We start from the raw sequence: 15,588 nt of genomic DNA, 5'->3' as shown, positions 1-15,588 counted from the left end.
TAAGTAGATTTTATTCCAAACATTTTCTTTTCAAATGTAGTCAAATGTTTGCCTCAAAATCAAGACCACAATCATATTGATGATATTTTGCATTCCAATTCACACATCTTTTTTTCCCTAGTTTAATTTGCTTCCTCACGCGTCATCGTCTCAAGTCAGTCTCCAGCCGAGTAGGCGCAAGAAGGATCACTAGCACCCTCTACCACCAGGAGGCGAGAGTCATTTAATGACTCATATTTGACACACGCAGCTACGGTATATTAATAAAACATAACTGCTTAGTGTTATTTTTAGCATATTCAATAGCTTGGACGTTAAATCCTACTGAATAGCTCTTAATCTTCTTCCCTTTATGCGATTTCAAATGATTAAAAATGATGACAGGTGAAGTGTCACTCGTGACGTGACGAGTTTGACCCGGGGGAAATTCTAGGCATATGCTAATTATTTGGCGAAACGAGTTCGACCTGGCGGAAATTCAAGGAAATACGGTAAATTCAATGTTTACGTTTGAATGAACGACAATAAGTAGATTTTATTCCAAACATTTTCTTTTCAAATGTAGTAAAATGTTTGCCTCAAAATCAAGACCACAATCATATTGATGATATTTAGCATTCCAATTCACACATCTTGTTTTCCCTCGTTTAATTTGCTTCCTCACGCGTCATCATCTCAAGTCAGTCTGCAGCCGAGTAGTCGCAAGAAGGATCAGTAGCGCCCTCTACCACCAGGAGGCGGGAGTCATTCAATGACTCATATTTGACACACGCAGCTACGGTATATTAATAAAACATAACTGCTTACTGTTCTTTTTAGCATATTCAATAGCTTGGACCTTAAATCCTACTGAATAGCTCTTAGTCTTCTTCCCTTTATGCGATCTCAAATGATTAAAAATGATGACAGGTGAAGTGTCACTCGTGACGTGACGAGTTTGACCCGGGGGAAATTCTAGGCATATGCTAATTATTTGGCGAAACGAGTTCGACCCGGCGGCAATTCAAGGAAATACGGTAAATTCAATGTTTACGTTTGAATGAACGACAATAAGTAGATTTTATTCCAAACATTTTCTTTTCAAATGTAGTCAAATGTTTGCCTCAAAATCAAGACCACAATCATTTTGGTGATATTTTGCAATCCAATTCACACATCTTTTTTTCCCTCGTTTCATTTGCTTCCTCACGCGTCATCGTCTCAAGTCAGTCTGCATTTTTCCAAAACGCGCACGGCGACCACATGAATGGCCTCGTTTTGTAGCCGCTTTTGCCTTCCATTGACTCCGCTCCACGGACTATGCCAGTTCATGGGTCAAAGTAGGAAGTGCTTTGGTTTCTTTGGCACCGGTGCTCGGTCCTGGTTTGGCCTCCCCCACCCCCAGCGTCAGAGTCAAAGTTGGCGTCTTGCGTTGCTTGCGCAAACACAGCTCGATGTCTGACACCCTCCCCCCCCACCACCACCCTTCTCATGAGGTTCCGCGAGGAGAGAGGTCGTTTGAGTTGAAGACCCGTGTTTCGTGGACAAAGTACGTGCATCAAATCGCTTAAAACAGCAACACGTTCTGCTAAAAAAAGACCGACTTGTTTCAAGTACTCCAACTCCGCAGAGTACTGGTTTTTAATAAAGTACAGCGGCACTAATGAATGTACAAACCCCGTTTCCATATGAGTTGGGAATTTGTGTTTGATGTAAATATAAACAGAATACAATGATTTGCAAACAAAGACAACTTATTTGATGTTCAAACTCATAAACATTTTTTTTGGGGGCAAATAATCATTAACTTTAGAATTGGATGCCAGCAACACGTGACAAAGAAGTTGGGAAAGGTGGCAATAAATACTGATAAAGTTGGGGAATGCTCATCAAACACTTATTTGGAACATCCCACAGGTGTGCAGGCTAATTGGGAACAGGTGGGTGCCATGATTGGCTATAAAAACAGCTTCCCAAAAAATGCACAAGAAAGGATGGGGCGAGGTACACCCCTTTGTCCACAACTGTGTGAGCAAATAGTCAAACAGTTTAAGAACAACCTTTCTCAAAGTGACATTGCAAGAAATTTAGGGATTTCAACATCTACGCTCCATAATATCATCAAAAGGTTCAGAGAATCTGGAGAAATCACTCCACGTAAGCGGCATGGCCGGAAACCAACATAGAATGACCGTGACCTTCGATCACTGTATCAAAAACTGACATCAATTTCTAAAGGATATCACCACATGGGCTCAGGAACACTTCAGAAAACCACTGTCACTAAATACAGTTGGTCGCTACATCTGTAAGTGCAAGTTAAAGCTCTACTATGCAAAGCGAAAGCTATTTATCAACAACATCCAGAAACGGCGTGCCTGGTGCCAGGGGGCTCCGCCGTGGATTTAGATCCCCTGGAGCCTGACTATGTGTCCATGTGTCTGTTGACAGATGAGTCCTACCAAAAACTTGCAATGGAGACCATGGAAGAGCTGGACTGGTGTCTGGACCAGTTGGAGACCATCCAGACCTACCGTTCTGTCAGTGACATGGCGTCCAACAAGGTACAGTTTCTATGGTTTTTTGATTATGTTTGCCTGGGTGTTGTTTCTCTAACGCGGGGGTCGGCAACCCGCGGCCTTAGTGGCTTTCTGGAACTCTTTCAAAAATGTAAGAAAAATGGAAAAAATATATAAAAAGTATATTTTTAGTTTTAATATAGTTTCTGGAGGAGGACAAAAATGACACATGGGGCGGTTTAGCTCGGTTGGTAGAGCGGGCGTGCCAGCAACTTGAGGGTTGCAGGTTCAATTCCCGCTTCTGCCATCCTAGTCACTGCCGTTGTGCCCTCGGGCAAGACACTTTTACCCACCTGCTCCCAGTGCCACCCACACTGGTTTAAATCCAACTTAGATATTGGGTTTCACTGTGTAAAGCGCTTTGAGTCACTAGAGAAAAAGCGCTATATAAATATAATTCACTTCACAAACCTCCCTAATTGTTATGAAGCACACTGTTTTTATTAACCCTTCTATTATGTTAAGGGTCAATTTGACCCATTTCAGTTTTTATGATAATCAAAGTACTGGTGATCCTTTCTTTTTCTTGCTGAAATTTGGTGACTTTTCCTCATCTAGGGTCATGAACTGGTGTGTAAAATCTGGACACTTTGTTGAACAGTGGAATGTCTTGCAGAGTTTGTATACAAAGATGATGTTGCGGGTCATTTTGACCCAGACACTTTAATGTGGGTAAATAGCCAAAATAAACAAGTGTCTTTGATGTACTGTTTACTTTGATGTACAATTGTTTGTATTTTGATTGCCTCTGAGACCCAGGGAACTTTCTCAGACTTGTCCTTGTCACTGTTCTCATGTCATCTCTTTGAGAAACTCACCAAAAATGAGCTCCAGAAGGATGACATCTGAGGAGACAAGGACAGGTGTGAGAAAGTTCCCTCTCTTCACACACCTGGCTCTGGGTCTCAGAGACAATCAAAATACAAACAATTGTACATCAAAGTAAAAAGTACATCAAGGAGACATGTTTATTTTTGGATCTGAACAGCTATTTACCCACATTAAAGCGCCTGGGTCAAAATGACTCGCAACATCATCTTTTTATACAAAACTCTGCACAAACATTCCACGACACAACAAAGTGTCCAGATTTACACACCAGTTCATGACCCTAGATGAGGAAAAGTCACCAGATTTCAGCAAGAAAAAGAAAGGATAACCAGTACTTTGATCAACACAAAAACTGAAATGGGTCAAATTGACCCTTAACATAATACAATTGGAATAAAAAATGTATTGTATGTCACTTTTCTTCATGTTTATATAACCTAAAATAAAATAGTTTTTGGTTTAACCGGTTTTCTTGACTGTTTAGAGTGCATTTACACAGTACGGGTCAAAACGACCCACAACATAATCAATGTATTTTTTTCCAACATAATACAATATATCATATTTTCCAACATATTTTGAAAATATTGACACTAACACAATTGTCCTAGATTAGGGGTCGGCAACCCGCGGCTCTTTAGCTCTTTAGCACCGCCCTAGTGGCTCCCTGGAGCTTTTTCAAAAATGGATGCAAAATGGAAAATGATGAGGGGGAAAAAACATATTTTTGGTTTTGATATAGTTTCTGTAGGAGGACAAACATGACACAAACCTCCCTAATTGTTATAAAGCACACTGTTTATATTAAACATGCGTCACTGATTCGAGTATTTGGCGAGCGCCGTTTTGTCCTACTCATTTCGGCGGTCCTCGAACGCACCCTAGGACTTTCTCCGACTTTCTAAGACGTGATTCGTGCCACTTCTTTTTCTGTCTCATTTTGTCCACCAAACTTTTAACGTTGTGTAAGAATGCACAAAGGTGAGTTTTGTTGACGTTATCGACTTATGTGGAGTGCGAATCGGACATAATTGGTCACTGCAAGCTAATAGATGCTAACATGCTATTTAGGCTAGCTGTATGTACATATTGCATCATTATGTCTCATTTGTTGCTATATTTGAGCTCATTTAGTTTCCTTTAAGTCCTCTTAATTCAATTTATATCTCAAGACACACTATTTGTATGTAATATGGCTTTTATTTTTTTTGCCGCTCCAGACATTTTTTGTATTTTTGGTCCAATATGGCTCCTTCAACATTTTAGGTTGCCGAACCCCTGCTCTAATATATGACGTCCTTTCAAACAAGTTATTTTTAAAGTGTTTATAGGTATATTAGGATTTATTTCTACATTTAAAGACGTCCGTGTGGTTTACAGAACATGTCATGGTGGTTCTTTGGTCAAAATGTAGCATAGACGCTTCAGAATGTGCTCTTATTTACGTGCCTCCACTTCAACAATCGTTTTTTAGCACTTGACAGATATACGTTGGAACAAGTACAAACCCCGTTTCCATATGAGTTGGGAAATTGTGTTAGATGTAAATATAAACAGAATACAATGATCATTTTCAAGCCATATTCAGTTGAATATGCTACAAAGACAACATATTTGATGTTCAAACTCATAAACTTTATTTATTTTTGTGCAAATAATAACTTAGAATTTCATGGCTGCAACACGTGCCAAAGTAGTTGGGAAAGGGCATGTTCACCACTGTGTTACATCACCTTTTCTCTTAACAACACTCAATAAACGTTTGGGAACTGAGGAAACTAATTGTTGAAGCTTTGAAAGTGGAATTCTTTCCCATTCTTGTTTTATGTAGAGCTTCAGTCCTTCAACAGTCCGGGGTCTCCGCTGTCCTATTTTACGCTTCACACATTTTCCATGGGAGACAGGTCTGGACTGCAGGCGGGCCAGGAAAGTATCTGCACTCTGTTTACTACAAAGCCACGCTGTTGCAACAAGTGGCTTGGCATTGTTTTGCTGAAATAAGCAGGGGCGTCCATGAAAAAGACGGCGCTTAGATGGTTCCAAAACCTGTATGTACCTTTCAGCATTAATGGTGCCTTCACAGATGTGTAAGTTACCCATGCCTTGGGCACTAATGCACCCCCATACCATCACACATGCTGGCTTTTACACTTTGCGTCGATAACAGTCTGGATGGTTCACTTCCCCTTTGGTCCGGATGACATGATGTCGAATATTTCCAAAAACAATTTGAAATGTGGACTGGTCAGACCACAGAACACTTTTCCACTTTGCATCAGTCCATCTTGGATAATCTCGGGCCCAGAGAAGCCGCTGGCGTTTCTGGATGTTGTTGATAAATGGCTTTTGCTTTGCATAGTAGAGCTTTAACTTGCACTTACAGATGTAGCGACCAACTGTATTTAGTGACAGTGGTTTTCTGAAGTGTTTCTGAGCCCATGTGGTGATATCCTTTAGAGATTGATGTCGGTTTTTGATAAGAGATTGAAGGTCACGGTCATTCAATGTTGGTTTCCGGCCATGCCGCTTACGTGGAGTGATTTCTCCAGATTCTCTGAACCTTTTGATGATATTATGGAGCGTAGATGTTGAAATCCCTAAATTTCTTGCAATGTCACTTTGAGAAAGGTTGTTCTTAAACTGTTTGACTATTTGCTCACGCAGTTGTGGACAAAGGGGTGTACCTCGCCCCATCCTTTCTTGTGAAAGACTGAGCATTTTTTGGGGAGCTTTTTTTCATGGCACCCACCTGTTCCCAATTAGCCTGCACACCTGTGGGATGTTCCAAATAAGTGTTTGATGAGCATTCCTCAACTTTATCAGTATTTATTGCCACCTTTCCCAACTTCTTTGTCACGTGTTGCTGACAACAACAAAAGTTTATGAGTTTGAACATGAAATATGTTGTCTTTGTAGCATATTCAACTGAATATGGCTTGAAAAGGATTTGCAAATATTCTGTTTATATTTACATCAAACACAATTTCCCAACTCATATGGAAACGGGGTTTGTACTTCCAACCAATAAGCGGACCTGATCATGTTTTATATATCGCCTCTGTAGCTTAAAAAGTTGAATCCACACAGATCCCTGTCTTTATTTGACTTGCGTGAACCGGAACTGAGTCCACAGCGGCACTTCTACCTCAGCCCCCTGCAGACAGAGGAGACAGCGCGGCGGCGTCACGTTCTAAACATTCGGGGTGATGTCGGCCATTTCCGAGCGGACACTACGGTCGGCGGGAGGAGGGCTTCTGCAGGCGGACTGTGACCGTGACACCGGTTTCCTGTCTCTGTCGTCGCCCTGCGCTCCATTTTCCTGGTTGGCAGACGACAATGGACGCCGCGCTGACTCGGTGGTTTAGTGGACTCCTCGCAGGCGACCACGTCACTGGCAGACAATGATCTCCAATCCTCAAAGTCACACCAAGCGGTGTTGCAATGTGTTTTGGAGTCTGCAGAGTAGTCTTGTACCGTACTATTATATAGCATAGCTCGGTTGGTAGAGCGGCCGTGCCAGCAACTTGAGAGTTCCAGGTTCGATACCCGTTCTGCCATCTTGTGTCCTTGGGCAAGACACTTTACCCACCTGCTCCCAGTGCCACCCACACTGGTTTAAATGTAACTTAGATATTGGGTTTCACTATGTAAAGCGCTTTGAGTCACTAGAGAAAAGCGCTATATAAATATAATTCACTTCACTTCATAATATCGCGCTACTATTGACCCAAACTCTGGAACCATCTCCCTCTCCATGTGAGGCAGGCCCCTTCTTTGGCTGCTTTTAACAGCCTTCTTACAAACCCCGTTTCCATATGAGGTGGGAAATTGCGTTTGATGTAAATATAAACAGAATACAATGATCATTTTCAACCCATATTCAGTTGAATATGCTACAAAGACAACATATTTGATGTTCAAACTCATAAACTTTTTTTGTTGGCAGCAACACGTGACAAAGAAGTTGGGAAAGGTGGCAATAAATGCCGATAAAGTTGAGGAGTGCTCATCAAACACTTATTTGGAACATCCCACAGGTGTGCAGGCTAATTGGGAACAGGTGGGTGCCATGATTGGCTATAAAAACAGCTTCCCAAAAACTGACCTTCCATCCCTCAAAAAAACGACATCAACTCTAAAGGATATCACCACATGGGCTCAGAAACACTTCAGAAAACCACTGTCACTAAATACAGTTGGTTGCTACATCTGTAAGTGCAAGTTAAAGCTCTACTATGCAAAGCGAAAGCCATTTATCAACAACATCCAGAAACGCCGCCAGTTTCACTGAGCCCGAGATCATCTAACATAGACAAAGTGGAAAAGTGTTCTGTGGTCTGACGAGTCCACATTTCACATTGTTTTTGGAAATGTTCAACATCTACGCTCCATAATATCATCAAAAGGTTCAGAGAATCTGGAGAAATCACTCCACGTAAGCGGCATGGCCGGAAACCAACATTGAATGACCGTGACCTTCCATCCCTCAGACGGCACTGTATCAAAAAAAAACGATATCACCACATGGGCTCAGGAACACTTCAGAAAACCACTGTCACTAAATACAGTTGGTCGCTACATCTGTAAGTGCAAGTTAAAGCTCTACTATGCAAAGCCAAAGCCATTTATCAACAACATCCAGAAACGCCGCCGGCTTCACTGGGCCCGAGATCATCTAAGATGGACTGGAAAAGTGTTCTGTGGTCTGACGAATCCACATTTCAAATTTTTGGGGGAAATTTTCAACATCTACGCTCCATAATATCATCAAAAAGTTCAGAGAATCTGGAGAAATCACTCCACGTAAGCGGCATGGCCGGAAACCAACATTGAATGACCGTGACCTTCCATCCCTCAGACTGTATCAATAAAAACGATATCACCACATGGGCTCAGGAACACTTCAAAAAACCACTGTCACTAAATACAGTTGGTCGCTACATCTGTAAGTGCAAGTTAAAGCTCTACTATGCAAAGCCAAAGCCATTTATCAACAACATCCAGAAACGCCGCCGGCTTCTCTGGGCCCGAGATCATCTAAGATGGACTGATGCAAAGTGGGAAAGTGTTCTGTGGTCTGATGAGTCCACATTTCACATTGTTTTTGGAACTTTTCGACATCATGTCATCCGGACCAAAGGGGAAGCGAACCATCCAGACTGTTATCGACGCAAAGTTGAAAAGTCATGGGGGTGCATTAGTGCCCAAGGCATGGGTAACTTACACATCTGTGAAGGCACCATTAATGCTGAAAGGTACATACAGGTTTTGGAACCATCTAAGCGCCGTCTTTTTCATGGACGCCCCTGCTTATTTCAGCAAGACAATGCCAAGCCACATTCAGCACGTGTTACAACAGCGTGGCTTCGTAAAAAAAAGAGTGCGGGTACTTCCCTGGCCCGCCTGCAGTCCAGACCTGTCTCCCATGGAAAATGTGTGAAGCGTAAAATAGGACAGCGGAGACCCCGGACTGTTGAAGGACTGAAGCTCTACATAAAACAAGAATGGGAAAGAATTCCACTTTCAAAGCTTCAACAATTAGTTTCCTCAGTTCCCAAACGTTTATTGAGTGTTGTTAAGAGAAAAGGTGATGTAACACAGTGGTGAACATGCCCTTCCCCAACTACTTTGGCACGTGTTGCAGCCATGAAATTAGACATTTTTCCTAATTTTATAGTATAAGAAAAAGGTGATTTTAGTTGTAGTTTGTGTGTAATTGTTTTTTAATCTTCCTTATTCACTTCAAGTTATTATAGTACGTCTCTATATACAAATTTATTTATTTATTTTGAATTAATTTTGGCCAAAGGGGCGAATTTTAATTTGTTACACACACTTGTTAATACATATGTTGGCCACAGGGGGCGCACTACAAATGTTTACACAGACTTGTTATTTCATATGTTGACAGTCATTTTTTCGGGGGGGGACCACCCTAATTTTGATGGATTTCGCCACCAGGGGTGCAAATGAGACAATTATCTATTACAAAAGGTGATGTAACAGTGGTGAACATGCCCTTTCCCAACTAGGAAAGTCCAGACCTGTCTCCCCATGGAAAATGTGTGAAGCGTAAAATAGGACAGCGGAGACCCCGGACTGTTGAAGGACTGAAGCTCTACATAAAACAAGAATGGGAAAGAATTCCACTTTCAAAGCTTCAACAATTAGTTTCCTCAGTTCCCAAACGTTTATTGAGTGTTGTTAAAAGAAAAGGTGATGTAACACAGTGGTGAACATGCCCTTTCCCAACTACTTTGGCATGTGTTGCAGCCATGAAATTCTAAGTTAATTCTAAGTTAAAGTTTATGAGTTTGAACATCAAATATGTTGTCTTTGTAGCATATTCAACTGAATATGGCTTGAAAAGGATTTGCAAATATTCTGTTTATATTTACATCAAACACAATTTCCCAACTCTTATGGAAACAGGGTTTGTACTTGGAATTCTTCCACAAAACCACATCAGCGTGGACTTTAGTTCATGCTTTTTGGGTCATGCACTCTGGTATGCTGCACATTTGCAGCCCAGGTCCGTGGTAGAAGAGGCGCTCTCTGTGAATGACAGCCATTGGGGAAGTGGGCGGAGTCCCAGACCGCGTGGGCCAGGCGGTCCGTCCCAATACTTTTCTGCATAAGAGGAAAAGGTTGGAGAGGAAGTGATCAGACTCCAGTTATTTTTCCTCAATACTTGGAGCGTTGTTTCTGGTCTGGCTTTGTGTTTTTTTTGCCACCTGACAATGGGACTATGTCGCGGTGACAAAGAGAGGACCAACTTTGGGATGCAAACTAGTTGGACCAAGGTAAGATCTGGTACAGCTTTTCACTTGGAATAAATTAATTACCAATAAATGAGGAAACCCTGTTTCCATATGAGTTGGGAAATTGTGTTTGATGTAAATATAAACAGAATATTTGCAAATCCTTTTCAAGCCATATTCAGTTGAATATGCTACAAAGACAACATATTTGATGTTCAAACTCATAATTGTATTTTTTTTTGCAAATAATAATAACTTAGAATTTCATGGCTGCAACACGTGCCAAAGTAGTTGGGAAAGGGCATGTTCACCACTGTGTTACATCACCTTTTGTAATAGATAATTGTCTCATTTGCACCCCTGGTGGCGAAATCTATCAAAATTAGGGTGGTCCCCCCCCCCCAAAAAAAATGACTGTCAACATATGAAATAACAAGTGTGTGTAAACATTTGTAGTGCGCCCCCTGTGGCCAACATATGTATTAACAAGTGTGTGTAAGAAATAAAAATTCGCCCCTTTGGCCAAAATTAATTCAAAATAAATAAATACATTTGTATATAGAGACGTACTATAATAACTTGAAGTAAATAAGGAAGATTAAAAAACAATTACACACAAACTACAACTAAAATCAACTTTTTCTTATACTATAAAATTAGGAAAAATGTCTAATTTCATGGCTGCAACACGTGCCAAAGTAGTTGGGAAAGGGCATGTTCACCACTGTGTTACATCACCTTTTCTTTTAACAACACTCAATAAACGTTTGGGAACTGAGGAAACTAATTGTTGAAGCTTTGAAAGTGGAATTCTTTCCCATTCTTGTTTTATGCAGAGCTTCAGTCCTTCAACAGTCCGGGGTCTCCGCTGTCCTATTTTACGCTTCACACATTTTCCATGGGAGACAGGTCTGGACTGCAGGCGGGGCAGGAAAGTACCCGCACTCTTTTTATGAAGCCACGCTGTTGTAACTCGTGCTAAATGTGGCTTGGCATTGTCTTGCTGAAATAAGCAGGGGCGTCCATGAAAAAGACGGCGCTTAGATGGTTCCAAAACCTGTATGTACCTTTCAGCATTAATGGTGCCTTCACAGATGTGTAAGTTACCCATGCCTTGGGCACTAATGCACCCCCATACCATCACACATGCTGGCTTTTCAACTTTGCGTCGATAACAGTCTGGATGGTTCGCTTCCCCTTTGGTCCGGATGACACGATATCGAATATTTCCAAAAACAATTGGAAATGTGGACTGGTCAGACCACAGAACACTTTTCCACTTTGCGTCAGTCCATCTTGGATAATCTCGGGCCCAGAGAAGACGGCGGCGTTTCTGGATGTTGTTGATAAATGGCTTTGGCTTTGCATAGTAGAGCTTTAACTTGCACTTACAGATGTAGCGACCAACTGTATTTAGTGACAGTGGTTTTCTGAAGTGTTTCTGAGCCCATGTGGTGATATCCTTTAGAGATTGATGTCAGTTTTTGATACAGATGGAAGGTCACGGTCGTTCAATGTTGGTTTCCGGCCATGCCGCTTACGTGGAGTGATTTCTCCAGATTCTCTGAACCTTTTGATGATATTATGGAGCGTAGATGTTGAAATCCCTAAATTTCTTGCAATGTCACTTTGAGAAAGGTTGTTCTTAAACTGTTTGACTATTTGCTCACACAGTTGTGGACAAAGGGGTGTACCTCGCCCCATCCTTTCTTGTGAAAGACTGAGCATTTTTTGGAGAAGCTGTTTTTATACCCAATCATGGCACCCACCTTAGCCTGATATCGGGCCCAGAGAAGCCGGGTGGCGTTTCTGGATGTTGTTGATAAATGGCTTTCGCTTTGCATAGTAGAGCTTTAACTTGCACTTACAGATGTAGCGACCAACTGTATTTAGTGACAGTGGTTTTCTGAAGTGTTCCTGAGCCCATGTGGTGATATCCTTTTAGAGATTGATTTCGCTTTTTGATACGAAGGTCACGGTCATTCAATGCCGCTTACGTGGAGTGATTTCTCCAGATACTCTGAACCTTTTGATGATATTATGGAGCGTAGATGTTGAAATCCCTAAATTTCTTGCAATGTCACTTTGAGAAAGGTTGTTCTTAAACTGTTTGACTATTTGCTCACACAGTTGTGGACAAAGGGGTGTACCTCGCCCCATCCTTTCTTGTGCATTTTTTGGGAAGCTGTTTTTATAGCCAATCATGGCACCCACCTGTTCCCAATTAGCCTGCACACCTGTGGGATGTTCCCAATAAGTGTTTGATGAGCATTCCTCAACTTAATCAGTATTTATTGCCACCTTTCCCAACTTCTTTGTCACGTGTTGCTGGCATCAACAAAAGTTTATGAGTTTGAACATGAAATATGTTGTCTTTGTAGCATATTCAACTGAATATGGCTTGAAAAGGATTTGCAAATCATTGTATTCTGTTTATATTTACATCTAACACCATTTCCCAACTCATATGGAAACGGGGTTTGTATTAGTCGGAAGGCATCACTTCCCTCCAGTATTCCGTCACGGCTAAACGATCCAACCTGACTTGTGACTCAGGTCCTGAGTTTCCTGGAGAACACCTAGACTCCAACCATCCGACCACTTAGAAGAAACACTTCGCTTTTAGATGGAATAAAGTCGGCCGATTCCAGGCTCCAGTTTTTTTTTTTTCCTTCTGAGCGCCCTTTGATTTTGATGGACTGCCTCTGGAAGTCTGCTTATGAGTCCAGCCAAGGCTTTGAAAGTGGGGTTTTTTGTTTTTTTTGCCAAATTCCCCCAGGGAAGTCGATGTTTGCCGCTTGGTTGACGGCAATTAGACGGCTGTTGTGAATGTAAAAATTAAAAAAAAGTACTTTATTGGAATGGATGCAAGATAACATTGGAGGACTAAAGATATATATATATATATATATATATATATATATATATATATATATATATATATATAAATATTAGGGCTGGGCAGCGATTAAAAATTTTAATCGGAGTTAATCGCACTATTTCTCCGATTAATCGCGATTAACTGCATTGTATACACAAAGCCCAATAATGAATTCAAAAGTAGTGTGTAGTGCACCTTTATTGGAATATTCTCCCACATGAACAAAAGCGCCAAAACATTTGTTGTGCAAACACAATTTAAATCAGTCCTTGTTAAACAGTAGCAGTTAAATAGCATATTTGATGGAAATCAACTCCAAAAATGTAAATACAAACATTTAAGCTTATTGCCACTGCCAGGGTATTTAAGTTATCCTGTTTGTTATGGAAAATAAATATAATCTACATACAAATCTCTGAGCCACAATCATAACATCTGAACAGGCAATTTCTGAGGTAACAGCAGAAACATTTTTTTTATTATGTTTAAAAAACCTATATTATAGGTAGTGGGCTGTTTTAGGGAATTTTTGATGAAATTATCCGTAGTAGCAATATTAATAATGTTGTGTTTATTCTGCGTAGTGCACTTAAAATAATTATGACCATATCTAGGAATTGATATGATGGGAATTTTCCGATTGTTTGCTTGGTGCTTTGATAAACTGAAGGCATCATATACATGGTACTATATTGTGATGTTATGAGCCAGGGAAATAAAGAACTACCCTACCCAGCATGCAACAGGAGTGAGGAGCATGTATAGGTTGTGTCGCCATGACGGCATCTTGTATGTTGTGATATGCACGCTCTGAAAGCAAACGTTAAGAAGTCAGCCAACACTCCTGGTCTGCATTATTCATAAATAGACAGACAACACATATACTCCGCTGCTTCACAGGCCGCTGGATGTAGCCGGCAAAGTATTCCCATGCTAGCGAGCCGCTCTAGCAAGCACGCCTCATTCAGTCCAAAACGGCCCGATCTATCCACATCCAGAATTGTCTGGCGGTCGTAAGTGATCCCGGAGTGACCACGCTGTAAGCCAGCCAGGACATTTGCAGAATTGTCCGCTATTTTTGCCAAATGTTCCATCTTTACCAAGAGCCCCTCCACGCCATCTTGTTAAGAAAAGGCGTTAACAAAATAAAAGCATGTAAACAACATATGCAAATGTGCGATTAAATAATTGTCGGCGTTAATAGATTGATGAGTTAACTCATAATTAACGCACTAATTTGCCCACCCCTAATATATATATATATATATATATACATATATACATACACACGTGTGTTTGTATGTATATATGTATGTATATAAACATACACATCAACATGTGTATGTATGTACGTACGCATACAAATTTATGTGTGTACGTCTGTGTATATATACATATTGATGTGTGTTTGTATGTATGTATATATATGTATATATACATAGACATCAACATGTGTACGTATATATGCATACACATTTACTGTACGTGTACGCATGTATGTATGTGTATATATACATATATTTGTGTATACTGGTATATACATATATATGTGTATGTATGTATGTATGTGTATGTATATATATATATGTGTGTCTGCTTGCATATGTGTGTTTGACTGTATGCATGTATGTATATACGTACATGCAAGTATGTACTGTATGTATGCATACCCATATATATGTGTATGTATGTATGTGTATATATACATATATGTGTGTGTGTGTGTTTTTGTTTGAATGTATGCATGTATGTATATACGTACATGCAAGTATGTATGTATGTATGCATACATACCCATATATGTGTATGTATGTATGTGTATATATACATATATGTGTGTGTGTGTGTGTGTGTGTGTGTGTGTGTGTGTGTGTGTGTGTGTGTTTTTGTTTGAATGTATGCATGTATGTATATACGTACATGCAAGTATGTACTGTATGTATGTATGCATACCCATATATATGTGTATGTATGTACAGTATGTGTATATATACATATGTGTGTGTGTGTGTGTTTTTGTTTGAATGTATGCATGCATGTATGTATATACGTACATGCAATTTTGTATGTATGTATGCATACCCATATATATGTGTATGTATGTACATGTGTGTGTTTTTATGCATGTATGTATGTATGTATGTATGCATACCCATATATATGTGTATGTATGTACATGTGTGTGTTTTTATGCATGCATGTATGTATGTATGTATGTATATATATATATTAGGGCTGTGAATCTTTGGGTGTCCCACGATTCGATTTAGTATCGACTCTTGGAGTCACGATTCGAAAGTACATCGATTTTTTTCGTTTCAATTCGATTCTTGATTTAAAAACGATATTTTTCCCGATTCAAAAGGATTGTGTATTCATTCAATACATAGATATCAGCAGTATCTACCCCAGTCTGCTGACATGCAAGCAGAGTAGTAGATTTACAAAAAAAAAAAAAGCTTTTATAATTGTAAAGGACAATATTTTATCAACTGATTGCAATAATGTAAATTTGTTTTAACTATTAAAGGAACCAAAAATATGACTTATTTTATCT

At 40.2% G+C, this 15,588-nt stretch overlaps 1 protein-coding gene across 4 annotated transcripts in view; it reads left to right on the top strand.

The window, feature by feature from the left end:
- LOC133552085 (cAMP-specific 3',5'-cyclic phosphodiesterase 4B-like) overlaps window positions 1–15,588 on the top strand; it is a 131,799-nt gene that overhangs the window by 87,576 nt on the left and 28,635 nt on the right. For all 4 annotated transcript variants that reach the window (XM_061899404.1, XM_061899401.1, XM_061899402.1 and 1 more), the window contains one exon: window positions 2,431–2,543. In XM_061899404.1, coding sequence (XP_061755388.1) covers window positions 2,431–2,543 — 113 coding nt within the window. The remainder of the gene's footprint in view (window positions 1–2,430; window positions 2,544–15,588) is intronic.

Source organism: Nerophis ophidion, linkage group LG04 (genome assembly GCF_033978795.1).
Source record: "Nerophis ophidion isolate RoL-2023_Sa linkage group LG04, RoL_Noph_v1.0, whole genome shotgun sequence".
Lineage (NCBI taxonomy): Eukaryota > Metazoa > Chordata > Actinopteri > Syngnathiformes > Syngnathidae > Nerophis > Nerophis ophidion.
This window is presented reverse-complemented; position numbering and strand designations above follow the sequence as displayed.